The 19,345-nt window shown below is 39.8% G+C and overlaps 1 protein-coding gene across 5 annotated transcripts in view; it reads left to right on the top strand.

The window, feature by feature from the left end:
* The window catches only part of LOC127647705 (nuclear factor 1 B-type-like), a 150,592-nt gene that overhangs the window by 29,269 nt on the left and 101,978 nt on the right, over positions 1-19,345 (top strand). For 4 of the 5 annotated variants that reach the window (XM_052132165.1, XM_052132130.1, XM_052132157.1 and 1 more), the window contains exon 2: positions 5,481-6,012. In XM_052132165.1, coding sequence (XP_051988125.1) covers positions 5,595-6,012 — 418 coding nt within the window. In that variant the 5' untranslated portion in view covers positions 5,481-5,594. Of the gene's footprint in view, positions 1-1,551; positions 2,035-5,480; positions 6,013-19,345 lie in introns of those variants that run through there. The other variant, XM_052132140.1, reaches the window with a different exon arrangement.

A 19,345-nucleotide genomic window follows, 5' to 3' on the forward strand; every position in this document is an offset into this window, starting at 1 on the left:
TAACATTTGTGAATCTCTTTCTGGAGTTACTGTGTTGCGCGCATGTAACTTCAGCACTGTCTTTAGCGCAGTAGCCAGTTCCATGTTTTAACTAATCGAGACACTTTCAAACTTGGCACTTTAGAAAAACGATAGTAGCCTATATGTTAGATTGTTTATGTCATGTATTGGCAGCCGCCCTATATGGGTCATATCATTGTGTCAGAAGTGTGTATCCGCTCTTGGCATGCATCATGTGTAGCTTAAAACTATTCCCCCCCTATTGAATAGCAGTGCACTTCTGGCACGGGGCAGTAGCGTGAATACCTCGTGTTGATATTTACTCATGTCACCATTTCACACTATCTGGGATTGTTTTATATACGTAATAACACTTGCATCGACTAACTTTTATGACATTGATTAACATTTAAATCAGAGAAATAATGCATTGTGCACAAATCATACAAAGACGTTAACGCCAGTAAAGGCGTGTAAGAGTTGCCGAATGTTCGCGTCCACAAATCGAATCATTATTTTAATAAGAACGTAGTTGGACTTTGTTGTGCAGCGCTAGAAGTAACATTCTTATAACGTTCTAGCAACGCTGATAGAGCGTCCCTTCATAAAGTCGTAATTAAACTCTTGCGGACTTCAGAGTTGGACGGGCTTTGACTTTGATACAAGATGTTAATGTAACGTGGGAATCATTATCTGTCCAGCAAACAACCATCCCTGTGCACATCTCTTACTGGGACACGTGACGCAACCGTGCACCGTGCAGTTCCTTCAGCTTGTTAATTTTTTAAGTTCTATTGCACAGTAAAAGCTGCAGGCGCACATATGCATTCGCATCATTAATAAACCGTGCTTTTGTGTTTTTTAGAGCTACATTTCCAAGTGTGTGATGTAATACAAAAGGCTTTATGGGTAACGCAATTTGTCTAAGCCTGAACGTATTTGTTTCTTGTAAGTAAACTTAAGACAAACTAGGCATATCAGATGGATAGCCTACCTATTATAATTCGGGATACATGTCTGAAATAGCATTCTTCATATCATGCAGATCATTTTTGCCTGTAGTGAAATTATCTGATAATAAAAGCAGAGTATTGTTGGCTACATATGAACTGCGTCTTTATGAAGACGATGCAGCCTATAGCCTAACATTTCAAAGTCAATTGGAAAAATAAATACATATGCAAATGGAAAAATATGAATAATCATTGTGCATTTTTTCTTCATTGCAAACATATTTGAACGTTCTAAATCTGTTTAAATTGTAATTGAAGGACCCAGCAAAACAATCCTTATGTCGTTTATTTATAAAAGTGCAGAATTTAAGCTTCTCGCAGGCTGTGCTACGTCGTATTGACATAGTTTTACATGTCTGCCGTAATATAACGACTCTTGGATAAAAAGAGGGAAATTGCTTAAATCTTTGTCAATGTCATGGTTGGAGGTGCTGTCGAGGTGGGCTGGAGATATGGCATATGCGCTTGCTGGAAGAGGAGGAGTGTGACTGTGTAATTAAAGGGGGGGAAATTCTTCAAACTGATGTGTTAGGCTCCAGCAGACTAGAGGGTGTTACCGGCTCATATTATATCAAGTTTGAAAAGCAAACATAGGATCAGAAATGAGCCGACTTCAAGTTTTCATATTGCACGTGTGATATTTTTTCAAGGTTCCTCTTTAAAACTTATCTCACAAATTCCGGCAGCGCTTCCCTTTCAGCTGCGCGTTCAGCGCATCGCACTCGCTGTGGATGCGTCTAGATTCACTCCGTTTATAATCGTTAGTGCTCTTAAATAGCCGCTGGGATCGTTTAAATGCTGAGTGTGGAATCTCCAGTTCTTCTCCACTGCCGGATAACACCGTGGTTTTTTTGAATGAGGCTATCAGGTCTTACTCAGACGTGCACGGTGGGGCACGAGCTCTGAAGAATGAACCGATAATATCAATCATCTGCGAGATCCTTCAGGACTTCGATAACCGCGCGATCAATTTACTCCGGCGAACAAGGTCATGATGTATTCGCCGATTTGTCTAACACAGGTAGCCTATTTTATATTATTCTGTATTTTTTTGTATCTCTGAATAGGCAATTTCTTATACTATTTATTTGCACATTTTTCCACTGTGTTTTTGATTACTTGTACAATTGCTGTAGGCTATGCATTCAGTGCACATTTATTGAAAGTTTCTTATTTTTTTCTTTTAAATTTAACATCGTATTTTAACATCTATTGCGAATTAAATGCAACCATAAAGCTCGATGAGCGCTTTCTTGAAAGTTTGCATTAAAAACAGAATGGCGGACTCTGTTAACTTCAGGGTTGATTATTAGTAGTGTGAGAGAATGTACTGAGCTCACTGAGCGTCTCTCCCGGCAGATCACATGTGTGTAGTGAAAGACGTTCATCTGAATAATTGCTGAACAAGTTTGGTTCAGTAGACCAACGTTTACTCAAAAGCTTGTTGCTACTTTTTTATGGCATTCTCAAATTAGCCAGTTTACTTTGCGGTCAAATTAAGATCTAAATCAACGGCTTGATTAAACAAAGCAAAGATTTATGAGCCGAACGACCAGGATAGATCTTAATTCCGGGGAGATGTGTCATTGTTCATCTAAACGCTATTTCAAACGTAAATGTAAAGACAGTGCGTTTGAATCGTTCGTTTCCCTCAGTTTTGAGGAAACTTGCCTCAGTTTGAGCTGGGAGCTCCTCTCTCACACAGTAAATTAAGATGAAAACAATGATAAGGTTGATTCAGCGGTTGGACAGAGTCCGCCTGGTTTGGCTGACACAATTTTACTGTTTATATTTTACTTGGCATGAGAGAGTGATTGACTGAGATATGGTGAATACAGGAGAGAGCGCGAGTCTGTGCGGCCCACAACCTCGTGCAAATATTGTGCTGGACATTTAAACTTTTAAAAATAAAAATCGATGCGATAATGGGTTTAATGACATCCTTAAACATGATGATAATAAGAAATGCATTTGCTTAACTACTAATATAATGGCAACTTATCAGTGTGATATTTTATTTATAATGTTTTTAAATTTCAAAATAGGCTACTTGTTTAAGGAGATGATTGATTTTAATATTATATTGCTGGGGAACAAATGAGTTATCTAACAAAATTTTAAACATTTTTTATTATTATTATTATGACAGGAATAGCTTTGAAATTATTTTTCAAATAATTTCTTGTGGTTAAAAAAAAAAAACTTAAATTGTCATTTCCTTTGGTCATTAAGTTTATAGCAGATCTATATATTGTCCAATGCGTATTTCAGTGTGTGTGCATAATTTTTGGTGCGAGTTATTGTGTGCTTATGGACATTTAGAAATAAGTTTATTAGACTCCTGGATATTGCTGTTAGCAAGCTGTAATGTGAAAAACCGACTGCTAAGTATATGTCATCTGATGTTTTGTTAAAAAAGGAACACTTTAAATGGATTTGGGAGTTATTTGATTACATTACTACACCACATAATGCGAAAACTCACACAAATTACATTTTTGTTCTGCAACACACACCATTGCACACTATGGTCTGAAGGACTGCATATACATTCCTATGTTGTGTAGTTTTGTTGCAGTGTTGTGTGGTATTTATATGGTGGTTGAGTGTGGGCTATGTGTGTGGGACTGTCACTGAGATTCAGGTAGTGGTGTGCTGGTTGTGGTTTCCCAAAGAGCTGCTGCCCGCCTGCACACAAAACAATATGTGGTTTAACTCCTCTCCGAACCATTCACTTCAGCCCTCGTTCATATTTCAGTGCAGTGGTGGGAAAATGAAAGGGGTTTGCAGAGTGTGGGAAGGGTAGTCTTTTTCACCTTCACTTGTTGAGATTTTTCAAACTTTTTGGTGTCTTTGTGTTTGGTATACCTCGTTTTTTAAAACATATTTCCCATTGTTAAGAATGTGCATATTTAAAAAAAAAAAACAAACAAACAATATATATATATTTTGAATGCTGTTTTATTTGTTGCAATGGAAAATTATAAAGGGTAGCTTCAGAAAGTGTTAGGGGTTGCCTTTCACTGATTACTGTGAAAAATAACTGTGCCCTGCTATTCTATTTCATGTTTTAAAACATGATTGATGTTGCTTGACAATGTTGAAAAACGTTCTCATGCCGTGGAGATTATATGTGTGGATAAACATTGACCAAATGTTACTCAATGGTCTGTAAAATTAGCAACTGCGTTTACCCGGTTTGTAGTGTAATTCTACATAACATGTTGGGGCATATGAAGAGAAAAAAGGCTTATGTTGAATAACACAAGTGTGAATTAACCAAGAAGCTTGTTTGAGGAGTTAGACTGCTATAGTTTTGGTTCTGCATTTGAATGCCACTCTTACCAAACGGCTCTGGTGCCCAAAGAATGTGCCTTTGTGCCAAGAATCTGTTTTCATTGTCCATCTTGGTTTGATTTTGGAGTGGCTCAGACTAATTGCGGTACATTATTGCTTACAAATTAAGTGATTTCTAAGGACCGCAAACACCTCCTCGTAGTAAAGAAAAATAGCCTCTTTTTGAAGGTGTAAAATAGATTTTTTTTCCCTGCCCACTTTTCACTTTTCTTCACTGTTCCCTTTTTAGCTAAAAGCCTTGCACTGTACTTCTGGCCTTGAGAAGGTTTATTCTCTCATTTTAGACAAAAGACATGTCCCCATTTGTCTTGATGTCTTTGCAAGTGTGCTTAAGGATAGCACTCTCAGCTGTCCTTGTCTAAGGCATTTGGTGAATCTCTATTGGGTTTTCCAGGATTCCAAAAGGTTCTGCAGGGCTCAGTGGTATAGGGGCTGTTTCAGGAATGCAGTACGCTTTGATAAGAGATCTGAAAGTATGGGGGGTGCTTGCTCTCCTGTGCCAACACATGAACTGGTGCTTTGAGCGTGGCTTGAGAGATGGTGAGCAAGCAAGAGAAGAGGGGCAGAGAGAGAGAGAGAGAGAAGCGCAGTGAGAGAAGCGCAGTGAGAGAGTGTTGATTCTGTAACTGTCTGCTTGAAGCTGGCACGGTGCGGGCAGACGCGGTACAGTGGCATCCTTTTTCTGCGTGCCTCCAACACCTGCTGGCAGGCCAGCGCTTACTGCTGTCGGAGTTGAAATGGTAGATGTACCTTTTACCTTGATCTTTTTAAAATCTAAATTTGTATAACTTTTGTTCTTAAAAGTCCTTTTAAAGGAGGAAATCAGAGGCTGGATATTGGTAGAATGAAGATGGCACACTTTGTAACTGTTAACGTTGAAAAAAAAAATTTGTGGACCAATAACTGGTCACTTCTATCTACTTTTTGCATCTTATAAATAGTCCTTGTTCGCAGTGTTTTCTAAAGATTTTTTTCTGTTTTGTTTTTGGCCGCACGGGCTGTTGGCTAATTCAGACAGGAACCCTTGCCAAAGGGTCACTTCTGCCCCTGCTCACTTTTTTCTTTTACCCCTCTCTCTCTTTCTCTCTCTCTCTCTCTCACTCTTCACAGGATGAGTTTCATCCCTTCATCGAGGCTCTGCTCCCTCATGTCCGTGCCATAGCCTACACCTGGTTCAACCTGCAGGCGAGGAAACGCAAGTACTTCAAGAAGCATGAGAAGCGGATGTCCAAGGATGAGGAACGGGCCGTAAAAGATGAGCTGCTCAGTGAAAAGCCTGAAATCAAGCAGAAGTGGGCGTCCCGTCTCTTGGCCAAACTGCGCAAGGACATCCGGCAAGAGTACCGGGAAGACTTTGTGCTCAGCGTAACAGGCAAGAAGCATCCGTGCTGTGTTCTCTCCAACCCTGACCAGAAGGGCAAGATCCGCAGAATCGACTGCCTGAGGCAGGCTGATAAAGTGTGGCGGCTGGACCTGGTGATGGTCATCCTGTTCAAAGGTATTCCGCTGGAGAGCACAGATGGCGAGAGACTGGTCAAGTTCCCGCACTGCACCAACCCGGCACTTTGCGTCCAGCCCCACCACATCACTGTCTCGGTGAAAGAGCTGGACTTGTTTCTGGCGTACTATGTTCAGGACCAAGGTAAGCACAAGAAAGATGGGAACATGGGGGGAGGTTTGGAGATAACACTTCTTGACATGATTCATGTCTACTTATAGACATGTGATACTTATTGCAGGTTGAAAAGATGAAGACAAACTTTTATTTTGTAGAGACAAAATCAAATAAATGTAATTACTAACTGCAATCTATGCACTTTATCAAGGGATTATATTTTTCTCATATATATTCATATGACTAACACGGTGAAAGTTCCAATCAAATCAATTTTGGTATATTTAAATGTATAATATTGTAGAGTATGTGGTTTTTATTTATGGTTTTACTTTTGTAATTGAACAAATTTTACATTTGCTCTAAAATAACTTGTTAACATCTCTAAGATTTGTTTGCATATAAAAGAAGTGCATGTGAAAGGAGAATGAGTGAATAAAGTCTATTTGGAAACTCTGTTAGGATGAACTAGACACAAATACTTGGCGTTAAAAATACTGCCACATAGCAGTTTAAGGCTTTTTTTTTTATGATGAAAATAATTTAACATGGTACAAAATTTTAGTAAGTACTAAACAGTATATTTGCTTAGTGTGAAATAAACATTTCAAGTGTTGCCACAAATTGCACAACCGGCCAATAGCAACATACTGATTTGTTTTATTTGTATTAGTATATATTTTTAAATGACCATTACCCTTGTTTGATATTAATGTTGTTTGCAAATTTGTTTTGATCATTTTCATAGTTCTGCTATTTTATTTTGTGCTAGTTTTAACAAAATAAAATAAAAGCAAAAATAGGTCTAAGGAACTCTTCTGTTCTTTTACATTATTAATTTAACAGGCTTTTATTCAAAGCGACTTACAAATGAGGAAAACTACAAAGTAAACTATTCCTTATATTTATTCCCACTCTTAAGGTTTTCTGTTTGTAAAATATTAGACATCTTCCACATTTTCCACAGAGCACTAATTCAAATTATGTTGAAAATCATTACATAACAAAGTGTATTTTAATATTGTAAATGTGTTCATGTTTTCGGCTCATGTTTTCTCAATGAGTTGGGTTATCTTCAGGCACGGCACCTCCATTTTGTGAAGCTGAAGTGCCAGGGTAAGCAGAAGGCAGAGCGGAGGGACAATAATGGTTGCCACTGGCACCATGGTTGGCATCAGAATGTCTTTTGTATCTTTGTAAGATGGCGTATATTCGCCCTGTTGGCACACACACTACATCTTGTATGTTGCTCTGAATAGACTATTAAAGAGTAGCCACTTTTGTTCTGTTCAGGAAATAACAATAGTGTTTAACCTTTTAACACTAGTTATTTGTTTTATAAATGTTTACAGTGATTTAGCATATTTGCGAAGATTTGAATCCTTTTGTTGCTAGAATGATCTTGGCAATTGACTAATGTTATGAATGTTGATATAAGAAAAAACACTTGATATAATTTACATTGTCACCTTTTAAAAGTGTAAGAGGCCATATATTTTGTGTCAGCAACTTAATGTTGGGTTTTCCATCAGAAGCTTACCTTGGCTAGTGTGGCATGCTTTGCCTCTAGTATCCAATGCCCATCGCTAGACAATGGCCTCACATTGTGCCAGTGCACCCAGGGCGGCCATTTTGTTAGCATTGTGCCAGGAGAGTGGTAGGGAAAGTGCCAGTGACTGAGGATGGCGGTTGGTATCAAACCCCATTTGTCTGCTTGCAGCATGCCTTTGATTCGTTAGTTGGCATCCGCAATGCAGTGGGCACTGAGGAAAGTTTTCTCAAAGCGTCTGATATTATTCACTTCCATCAAAAGAAAACAGAATTTAAAGCAAAAGGAAATCTTTACCCTCTTAATGAAGGAAAGTATGGTTGTGGTCTGTGGATTTGAATTGAAAGAGTAAATCATGTACAGTGTTCGGCTGATTTTTGACATTCATATGCCAGTGAAGGAAAGTTCTTTTTAAGGTGACAGCCAACCACTACTGCTTTTGTTCCATTTATAATATCAAGGTTTTACTTGTAATTTTTAACCAGCTCATTTAGCAATGCATCTTGGGATCTGATCTGGTTTAAATTTTTTAGGTGTTTTAGCGCTAACCCCAACAGCTGGCATCCGTAGAGGCATCAAACAGTTTGCCACAGGTTTATGGGTGAAGGCTTAACAGACCAGCCAGCGTTTGCAATAGCACCTTGGTAAATACTCTGCTGAATGCCCATTGAAAAGGTGGTGGAGAGGACAGGAATGAGGGGCAGCAGGCTTGCGGGTGGGCATCGTGCCATGCCCTGCCTCTGTACTTCACAAAGCCTGGCCATGCCATTGTGCTGCGCCTGTGTGTGAGCTTTTCATCTCCATTCTCTCGTAAAATGGCTATAACATCAAGATCACAGTTGTTTTCTTCTAAAACAATTAAATATAATTCAGCTCTTCTTTTAAAGCAATGTTGAATTTTCAGTGAATATTTAAAAAAAGGCACTTTGAATAAGTTTGCATTTTTTGTTCAGTTGCTTACTCGTATTTTTGTGATCTGTTACAGTATTTTTTACTAATATAGTTTTGTAAATAAAAGGCTCATTTGGCCAAATGTATTTTTTACAAGTTGCTTTGAAACTCTTCAGATAAAGTTTCAATTCTCTGACTATTGCAACATTGGCCTGGCTAGTCAAGTCTGTACATGTAAAATGATGCTCATTTCACATCAGAACTCCGAACTCATAAATTCATTAATCTGAACTCTCACTTGCCAGGCCACATTTAAGACAATGGTATTATGCTCATAATTTGCATTGTATCATTGGTGACGTTGTTGAAAATCAAGGTTACAGTGTGGCACTTACAATAGGGCAAATTATTTGGAGGGTTTAAAGGCAAATATTTGAAGTTTATAATTTTATAAATGCACTTACATTGATTCTTCCATTAAAACTCATGCATTATTTGAGCTATAAAGTTGTTTAAATCATTTTTACAGTCGTTGTAGGGCTTTTGGGTTTGTTGACATTACATTGTCATGGCAACAAAGTTGTAAAATCAGCTATAACTTTACACAGAAAAGGTTATAAAGTGATTTTATCACAGTAAAATCATTTTTCACACATATTATTTATGTCTTCTGTCTATGCTTTTGAAACAGTGAGTATTTGCATTAAAAAATTACATTAAATTTATTTCCCACACAATACATTTTTGTGGTAATCCACACGCCACAAATGCTGCCGACTGAGCTTGACTTGTAATGCACCTTTGCTTTAGAATAGTGACTAAGCAGAAATAGATTTAAAAGGAGACCAGATGGTTTACAGCTGAAGTCAGAAGTTTACTGAAGTTTACTGTGGAGTGGTTTTTTTTTTTTAACCACTCCACAGATTTAATATGATCAAACTATAGTTTTGAAAAATCATTTAGGACATCTACTTTGTGGATGACACAAGCAATTAAAAAAAAAAAAAAATCCCAAAACAACAGCAAATGACCTTGTGAAGATGTCGGTAAAACAAGTCCCATATTGACATAACCTGAAAAGCTGCTCAGCTAGGAAGAAGCCACTGCTACTTTTTGGAGAAATGTCCCATGTCCATTTCTGATGAAACAAAAGTGGAACTGTTTGGCCATATTGACCATTATGTATGGAGGGAAAAGTGTGAGGCTTGCAAGCTGAAGAACACCATCCCAACCAGGGATGGCAGCATCAAAATAGATGGCATCACGAGGAAGGTAAATTATGTGGATATATTTAAGCAACATCTCAAGACATCAGCCAGTTAAAGCTCATTCGCAAAGGGGTCTTCCAAATGGACAATGTCCCCAAGCTTACCTCCAAAGTTGTGTCAAAATGGCTTAAGGACAACAAAGTCAAGGTATTGGAGTGTCCATCACAAAGCCCTGACCTCAATCTGATAGAAAATTTGTGGGCAGAACTGAGAAAGCGCGTGCGAGCAAGGAGGCCTACAATCCTGACTCAGTTACACCAGTTCTGTCTGGAGGAATGGGTCAAAATTCCAGTAAATTATTGAGAAGCTTGTGGGAGGATACCCAAAACGTTTGACCTAAGTTAAACAATTTAAAGGCAATGCTACCAAATACTTCTGATAAAGTGTATGCAAACTTCTGACCCACTTGGGAATGTGATGAAAGAAATAAAAGCTGAAATAATTAAACTATTATTCTGACATTTCACATTCTTAAAATAAAGTAGTGATCCCAACTGACCTAAGGCAGGGAATGTTTTCTACGATTAAATGTTAGGAATTGTGAAAAGCTGAGTTTAAATGTATTTGGCTAAGGTGTATGTAAACTTCTGACTTCAACTGTATATCAAACAAGCATTTTTAATTTCTGTTTTTAACCCATGCCATTCATTTTCCATCTAATTTTGGAATTCGTTTGTAAGCTCCAGCTCAGTGTTTAGATTTTCTTTTTAAACTTGTGACATTATTTTTCAAACAGACATGAAACCTCAAAAATGCCAGTGTTAAGTAAGTGCTGGTCATTAAATATTTACATTTAATTGGCAGTTGGTTTGTTTAAAATATATAGTGCAATTTATTTAAGTAATTAACAATCAAAATGTAAATTTTAGTTGCTAAATCTCTTTTCCCCCCCAGGAAATATCAACTCTTAAATGCAAAATAAATAAATAAATAAATATGTTTTGGAGGCACAGTCAGTGTACCTCAACATTCCGAAGGTATTACAGAATCGCAAGAGGTTAACGTAGCAATAACTGTCACTCTGTCAGTCTGGGTTTTTGTGTGACAGGACAGTGACATCATCGTCCCATGTCTGTCTTGTGTTTTGTTGTCTGTCTTTGTGTGAACGCACAGTTTCAGTTTTGATTTCTGCCATGCGCTCTTCGATCTGTCTTGTTTCATGTCCGGAGTATGGTGTCTGGATCCTGACTTCCCTGTCTGGTTTGGTTTTGGAGTCGGGATCCAGACACCCATGTTCCATGTCTTGTCTTGTATTGGCATGAATGGCATTGCGCTTATGTCACCTTGACGTGATGCACTTGCATCAATAATATGTGTCTGTTTCTCGCAACCGCGCGTTGCGCTCGATTTGCGCTGTGCACCCAGGTCGTGAGCTGTCTTCACGTTGTGCTGAGGTTTGGTCACTAAGGTGTCGGGTTTGTGTGTGGCTGAACACTCGCACAGTTTTATTGCTTGTTGCGTGCATCGCGTGGTGTTTGCCTTGTGATGTAAGCTCAGGCTTTGTCTAGTGTGAGAATGCATGGCATTGCTTTGTTAGCGTTGGCACGCATACTCTCGCCTTATCTGTCGTTTGATATGAGCGCATGATGCATATTGTCTTGATGATATGTGCTCTTGCCATTTTAGTGTTTGCGTTTTTGTGAGAGCATGTGGCTTTTTTTGTTTCTGTTTTGCCTCGTGTCTTTCTGTTTTGCGTCATACCCAGTCTCCTTGTTTGCTTATTATAAGTTTATTAGTCACACCTGCCCTGCTTGTTAACCTGTTTTATTTCTCTCCCTATTTTAGTCTCCTCGTGTGTGCTGTCCAGTGCAAGTTCATCTTGTTTGTTGGTTGTGTTCCAGTCGGTCTTATTTTATGTTCATGTCTGTCTGATTTTTTCCCTGTTCCAGTTCGGTCTGGTCGGTCCTGGTTCCCAGTTTACATCTGCCTCAGCCTGGATTATACTTTTCCCCTACGGGGTAGTTTATGTTTGTTTATGCTATTTTTTGTTAAGTAAATTCCTGTTTGTTTTTACTCTGTGTTTGGGTTCTGAGCCTTACAAAACAGAATCTCTGACAATAACTGTAAAGGTGTCATGATTTCCTGCCCCAAACACTCCAATGTTTATTTTGGTCCCCTGTGAAGTAGACAGTGTTTTATTGGCTGCTCCTCTGGTGTTGTGTGGATTATTTCTAATTTGTTCTAGGATGTTAAAGAGGTCTGTTTTACGACTGCAGGACTTGGCTTTTGGCCCCCATGTCATGACCTCAGTTAAAGATGCGGAAGCTGTCATGTGAAGTTTAATTGAGCACAACAGATCTTTGAAAACAAGAGGCGACCTGTGGCACGTGGGGGCAGACCAGGGGGTCATTTTGTGGGGCACCTGGACCCCCAGCTTGCTTGTGACCTTTGGATGTCTGGGTCAGTGCAGCGGTTGCCAGCTCCTTGATAAGAGCTGGTCATTCATCAAACTCCCTCTCTCGACATGCCAAAACCCCCAACACACAAATACACACAGAGCTCCCTTTTGGGCCTCTATGAGCCTATGTGTGTGTGTGTACACTCTAGCAGAGCTGTTTGCTCCTAGTTTTCCAGCTGGCTGAGGATATGGCAGGGTCAGGACTAACTAGCGTGACCTAGAGGTCGTCACCCCTGTCACTGAATAAGTTCAGCTTGTGGTTTCACCACTTTCACTTTTTCTTGCTGTCTGTCTCCTATATGTTTCTTTCTGTCCCTGATGTCCATTTATATGCAAAATATTTTTCTAGAAAAAAATCCTGCAATAGTTCTTCCTGACTATGGGTGCACTAGAAAAAGCTCTGACGGAGTGTTTGATGAACAGGAATGCATCAGAAGCTTTTTTGAGGTTGTGGAAATGACTGGACCCACCTCTCAATTCAAATTAGTCTTTGGATTTGTAGTTAAAGCTGCATCCAGTGTGTACTGCATTTGATGAAGAACGCAATTCGGCTGTCAATAAAGTACATTCTTTAAGGCCCCAGCCAGTTTGAAGTTTTCCTGAAAGTTTGCCCTGACGAGCTGTTCCAAACCACCGAATCAAACTCAAAAGCATCTTATTTTTGGCCGTATTTTTTTCTGAATTACGTCATACCCGTTCGTTCTTCGATTTCGTAGAGAGTGTGCCTTTAGGTATGCAGGTGAGTAGTTTGAAGACATTTCTGGACATACTTCATATGGGAATGGTGGCATTGTCCCATGATCCGAAATGAATACATATTAAGAACAACGGTGAAAGTAATTTTTCAAAAGTCACTTCCAAAAACTCTTGCGTTTTACCACTACGTCTTTGTTATGCACCATTAATGGATTCACAGCATTCTCTAATGCAGTATCAGGGCTTAATGCTAAGAATTGTTTCTACTGGCCCGGTTGGGCCAGTGCTTCAGATTTTTCTGGCCCTGCCAAAATTTTCACTGGCCCCAACACAAAAATGGCAAATAGCTGTTTTTTTCCATCATGGCTTTAAAAAATATGTCCGAAGATAAATATTTTTTACATTTCTTAATTTTTAAATACAATGTCTCCTCGGTTGGAAGACTGTTTGCTCTGTGTAATTTTTGTGCTCTCTCGCTTGTTGTTTGCTTGCACTAATGTTATAAATGCAGCACTGGCCCGATTGGGCAAGTGACAGTTCTAGCAACCGGCCTGAATCTTTCTCACACTGGCCCCGGGCCATCGGGCAGTCTTTATTGTCGAGCCATGAGCATAAACTTTAGTTCTCTAGTCTTGTAAGCACCATTATAATGACAATTAAAGGGACAGCTGGCAGGGACACAACACAAACACAAACCCATTGACAGTTTGAGGCCCTAACTGATGCTTCTAGGAAAACCGCTATGGAACTATAAGTGTGTGGAACACAACCGGGCCACAGCATTTGTTTTTGTTTAGTCATTTATTTATTTATTTATTTGCTAATTGTTTTCAGTGGGCCCTTTTGGCTGAGGCAGTCATGAGTTTGTCCTTTGGAGAGAGACAAAAAGTGTTCAGCACATCCACTTGATGGCCCACAGCTACTGAATCCCAAAAACCAGTATAAATGGTCTCTTTTTCTGCTTCTTCTTTTTCTCTCCCACTCTCTGTTTTGCATCAGAAGCAAGCATTTGTTGGTGCTTTGATTTAAAAAAAGAACTACAACGCACGACTTGGTTTCAGTTGTGGAAATGAAAGGCAATAGCTTCTGTTTGATGTTTTAGTACACTGGTGTACCGCCACATTAAACATAAAGAGGGTTAGAGAAGGAGAGGGGGGGCGGTGGAGGAGCTGCAAAAGGATTTGCCACCAGGACTTCAATCCAGACGATAATCTTAGTGGCCTGTGGGTGTTGTGGCTGCTTTTCTGCGGAGTTTCCTGCGATAAAAAAGCCTGATTGACTAAAACACACATTTCTTTGCATCTATCTACTACTGCATTTCAAAGTATGTAACAGACTGAATGCTGGAAAGCTTATGTAAGCTGATGAATGCCAGAGAAGAGATAAAGACCGACACATGCTGGCCTTATTTGAGCTCAACCATCCATTTGTTTTTCTGTGGAGGAACTTGATCTCCTACTACTCGAAGGAACCAAACAGCAAGAGGCCATCTGATCACATTCCAATGATCATGTAAACATCACAAGAATGCAACCGAAAAACATTTGAATCTGCTCCGGAACTGCAGACAAATATACCAGACAAACCTACAGATGCTGCTATGATCTCAGAGAGCTTTGTTGGTGAGAGGGATGAGGTTGCATTGCGTTTGTGCTGAGCATGCAGTGAGGTCTCTGAAGCAGAGGCTGCAGTACTGATTAGTATTCTGCAAGGCCCATGGTGACTAGCTCACGCAAAAGCCATAACCTATCGAACACATTCCCTTAGTCTAATCCATTTAGAACTCCCTCCAGCTCTCCGGCCCCACTTATTGATTTCCCCCCTCCCTCAGAATCTCTCTCTCATGTCTGCAGTCTCTCCCTCTCAGCCCCACTGTTGGTTAAATTCAGTGGTGTATCGTTACTCCACATGCTGCTGGAAATTAAATCACCCCCACCCTTCTCATTTGTTCTCTCTCACTCTTTCATTTCTGACTTTCTGTCTTATACTCAGTCACTTTGTTTCTTTCTTTTGCCTTGTTGCATAATTTTCAGTTTTGTATATCCTTTCTTTCTTTCTTTCTTTCTTTCTTTCTTTCTTTCTTTCTTTCTTTCTTTCTTTCTTCCACCTCACCACAAAATTCCCTCAAGGTATAACATTTTGTTGAGTTTATTTTTTGTTTGTGAAGATAAGTATATGTGTGTTTGTGTTATCTCCAAGACCCTTTGTTGACGGAATACCCTCAGGCTTAAGCGCACTATAACCTCCCTCGCCTTCTTTTGCACACTGTAACATGTACAGTACATAAATCTTTATGGTTACGAGGAGTGTGGAAGGGTCCGTGCAACAGTGTGGGTGCTGCTTCACCCCTGTGTGTGTGAGTGGGTGTCCGAGTGTGTGGTCGAGGGAAGGGATATTCCCTTTGGAATGTTATAACAGAAGTGTTTGAAGCACACAGCCTATCATGAATGTTGACTTAAATGCCAGAATCTACTATCATAAAAAATGGGAAAGTCTGTCTGCAAATGAACTTCTCTTCAGGGGTCACAGACTCTCCTGCTTTGCCTCACGGCTTTTTGTTTTTTTTCAAGCTGCTTCCACAGATCCCCACGTCATCCGTGCAGACAAGGGCTTTGTGAGAACCCAGAATGCACTGTTGCTCCCTGGGGCCCTCTTGACAAGATGACCAGCACCAACCCCTCCTTCTCTTTTACGTTCTTCAAATTAAGACAGATGGCCCCATCCTCCCATACTGTATCTCACTGTATGGGGTGTTTGGACCAGCACCACCCCATAATTGCCTCCACTCCTCTTTTCCATCAACCAAACGTGCTTATCACACAGCTGCGCCAATGGAGGTCATCCAGAATGAGACACACAGGGAGATAGATGGACAAAAGAGGAAGACAGAGGGGGTTTAGGGTTAAGGTAGCAGAGAAAACCATATTGAAGCTGCAATATCTGGGGAGCTGAAAAGGGCAAGAGACAGACATGAAGAGAGAGAGTCTGGATTCCTCCGTCGTGGACCCCCGTGTCTTTCATATCTCTACACTGATGGAAGTCCTTCATTAGGGGGACAGCCCGATGAATAGCCGCCTGAGAAGGCCAGAGACAGTCGGGGGGGGGGGTTGCCATGGGAGAGAGTGACTTTTCCACCCTCCGCCCACTGTTTAAGTCTTTTCATGGCAGAGAGGATTCAGAGTGATGGCCGTCTCTTCTTTGTGTTGTCTTGTACAGTACCCCCAGCCACTGAGACGGACGACTTGGAGCTAACTGTGTGGAAGGGGAGGAAAGCTGCTATGGTGTCATGTCTGTCCAATAGACAGACCCAAAGCTGTTAAACACATTATGATTGACATTTTGTGGAGTTAAAAGTTTGCTGTTGTACATTGGTTCACATGCTTTTTGGAGATATCTGCCGCAACTTTGCCTCCATAGTATGTTGAGGACATTTTGAATTACAGTCTTAATGGCAGATTCCATTAAACAACCAATAGTGCTAAGGCAACGATTAGTGGGATAATGCATTTGGCATGTCAACGAAAGGTCAAGTGCCACCTTTTGCCTGAGAGGGGTATGTGTCATCTGTCACATTTACCCTGTAAAGGCAATGAAAAATAATCACACCTTTCTGTAGATGACAGTTAATGCAGTTAGAATAATAAGTGGTGTTTGCAAAGTAACGCATCACTATTATTGTTATTGCTCATACTTGGGGTTGACACCTCAAATCATGCGGATTATTGAGGAGAGGTGGGCTATTACTTATCTAAATAATTGGATAAATAAAAAATAAAATGGCTGAAAAAAGAAATCCATAGATTTATATTCAAGGATGGACCCAAGCCAAATCTAGGGACCTCAATGGAGCACAACAGTTGGGTTCCAGAAGTTAAAATGCCATTAATTTTCTACAAAGACAAATAATTTTTTTATGATAACTTAGACAGACCTACCATGAGCTCAGAGGTTGTTAATCAGTGGTATTTGCTTCTGCTGAAGACATTAGTCCATATTATTACAACTTCATTATGAAGAGGAATGAATTCCTACGAATAGGTAAAATACTGCCTAGCAATGCCCTAGCAACCACACAGAACTGCCTAGCATTGTGACTCAAAGCCTTGCACGGTTAAATACCACTCACATTTCTTTATAAAATGTATTATTGTGATGTAAGGGCTGTCAAACGATTACATTCTTTTTCTCAAATTAATTATGTGGTAAGTTGATTAATTCATAAAATTAATCACAATTTATTGCATATATAAATATTTGCTGAGAAAGGTCCTCGAATAATTGTAATTAAATATATAATGATAAAAAAAGATATACGTTAAATCGACAGCCCTAGTTGAAGTAAATGCAATTGCCTATTTTGCAAGCCATTTTTTTGTGTTTCTGAAATTAGTTCTATTCCTTAAAGTACAGCCACACAAGGTCTCTAGTTCTCTGTAGCTGGGTGCCCTGTGGATCTGGTGGACATCCTGTGAGGTAGAACAACATGAAAACGAACCCCCTGTTATCATGAGAACGACAAATGTCAAAACACGCTTGCTCAGTCAGTTTCCCCTAGTGATAATATCATCCTGTTTCCACACAGCTTCGTTAAACACATAAGTGGCATTCGGATGCGTGTTTGAAGAGTGCGTGTGCGTGGAAAAGACCGGAATAACAAATGTTATAGGGTGGAGCCCAACAACATGTCAACACAGTGGAAATAATTCAACATTTCTGGGAGTACAGTGGGAAAATCACATACACTATAAAGTATACCCATTTGTACACAAATGTAAAATATTGACTGTCCCTAACATCCGCATATATGCAATCGTACATTGGGGGAATCCCAGAGCTTTACTGTGACGCAATTCAGCTGCAGGTCGTGATAGCAATTTAAGGAAACAAACGAACCAACGACTGCAGAATATCTGGAAATAAAGTGAATCAACAGAGAGTAAAATAGTGAAGGCAGATTTAGGAAAAAAGAAAAGGCAAGAAGAGGGTGTTTTATTAGCTCAGTTGTAGTTGATAGACCTGCGGTAAAAAGTTATGAAGTGACCTAAACAGCAGTTGGAAACGGAATAGGTGGCCTAATGGTTTCCTTGATCACAGTTACCAGAAGGTCGATTTCTGAGCCTATTTATAATGAATTACTTATTTTGCCAATAATCCACCAACAAAGCAAATATTCAGCACACTTTATCTTAATCCACAATGATGACCAGAAATATTTGGTCGAGCCAGTATTGCTGTGTTGACCTGGATGGGCCGCTCCAACAAACCCAATAATGTTTTGATAGCTCCACAGTTTTAAACTTTTGGATGAAATTAACCTACAAATGCCTAACATTTAGTTGACTCTGCATAATAAGATGGGAATCGTGAAGAAAAAATTACACCGCTTTATGCAGTATCATTGGTTTACTGATTGTAGGTTGGCAAACATTTTACATGCTCTGTAATGCAAAAACAGTGCATTATAAATACTCTACCCGAGTGTGTATCCATCTGTCACCGATTTTTGACTTGTTGCTTCTTAGTTTCTTCAGAAGTCTGTTTATGGTATTTGCTGTATCTTGTATGAACCGACAGTTCAGTGCTGACGGTTTTGGGAATTTGGTGTGTTAAACACAGAGTGGTGCAAAACCAGCGGTTGGGCAGTGATTATTAAACACACTCCACCGGTAACGGGGTCGTTAATGAATACAGGGCTTTAATAGCTACGTATGTGCCTCATTACGAGAGCATGCACTGAAAGGATATACGCTTTGGCTCCGGAATTGGAATTGGTCTGCCTTTCTGCTTGGCCCTAAGACTCTCACTACTGTTTTTTCCCTTTCTCTCCTTCTCCCCCGATGTGCCTCTCTGACTTTTGTAGAACATGCACCCACCCACACACATACTCGCACACATACACTTACTGTACAGAAACGCACACGCTCGCCCACACTTCGGTCCCTGAAGCATGCATTTATATAAAATCAGGCGTATAGCCTTGATAACCACAGCTCCACCATGGCATTTGTCAGTACTGCCATTATTTGTTTGAGTGCAAGCACTTCAGTATTGGGTACCGAGTTCTGCCATGGAAGTTTGTAATTACGGCTGTTGTATGTGCACAGGCCCCTGAACCCACAATTGCATTATACTTTGTTCCCAAAATAATAATATAATGATGTGGTCTTATTGAGTTTGCTATGCCAGATAAAGCACAGTTACTGCATTAATGCTGATTTTGATGTTTGGATGGACATCATAGACCATAAAGAAAATAAAGACCAAACAGGAAAATAATACATTTTACAGGTTAAAGTAGGCTTTTCTTTTTCATTACTGGGTTGGAAATAAGTCCTGGCTTCACTGTTCCCATAGTTCCCTGACACCCATTTTACCATATTTAACCCTCAAAACATCCCAATCCTTAACTGCCAGTTGGAATTTCCTCCGACTCATTCATGTGCCACCAGTGGGATGCATTACAATGCATGTGATGTTTTGTAGTGCCTTTTTCCGAGCTCCAGAACAATGCCATCTTTGCTCAGACATGGACTCTGAACTTTTGAATCGCCGTTAAGA

The sequence above is a fragment of the Xyrauchen texanus genome, chromosome 1, assembly GCF_025860055.1.
Source record: "Xyrauchen texanus isolate HMW12.3.18 chromosome 1, RBS_HiC_50CHRs, whole genome shotgun sequence".
NCBI lineage: Eukaryota > Metazoa > Chordata > Actinopteri > Cypriniformes > Catostomidae > Xyrauchen > Xyrauchen texanus.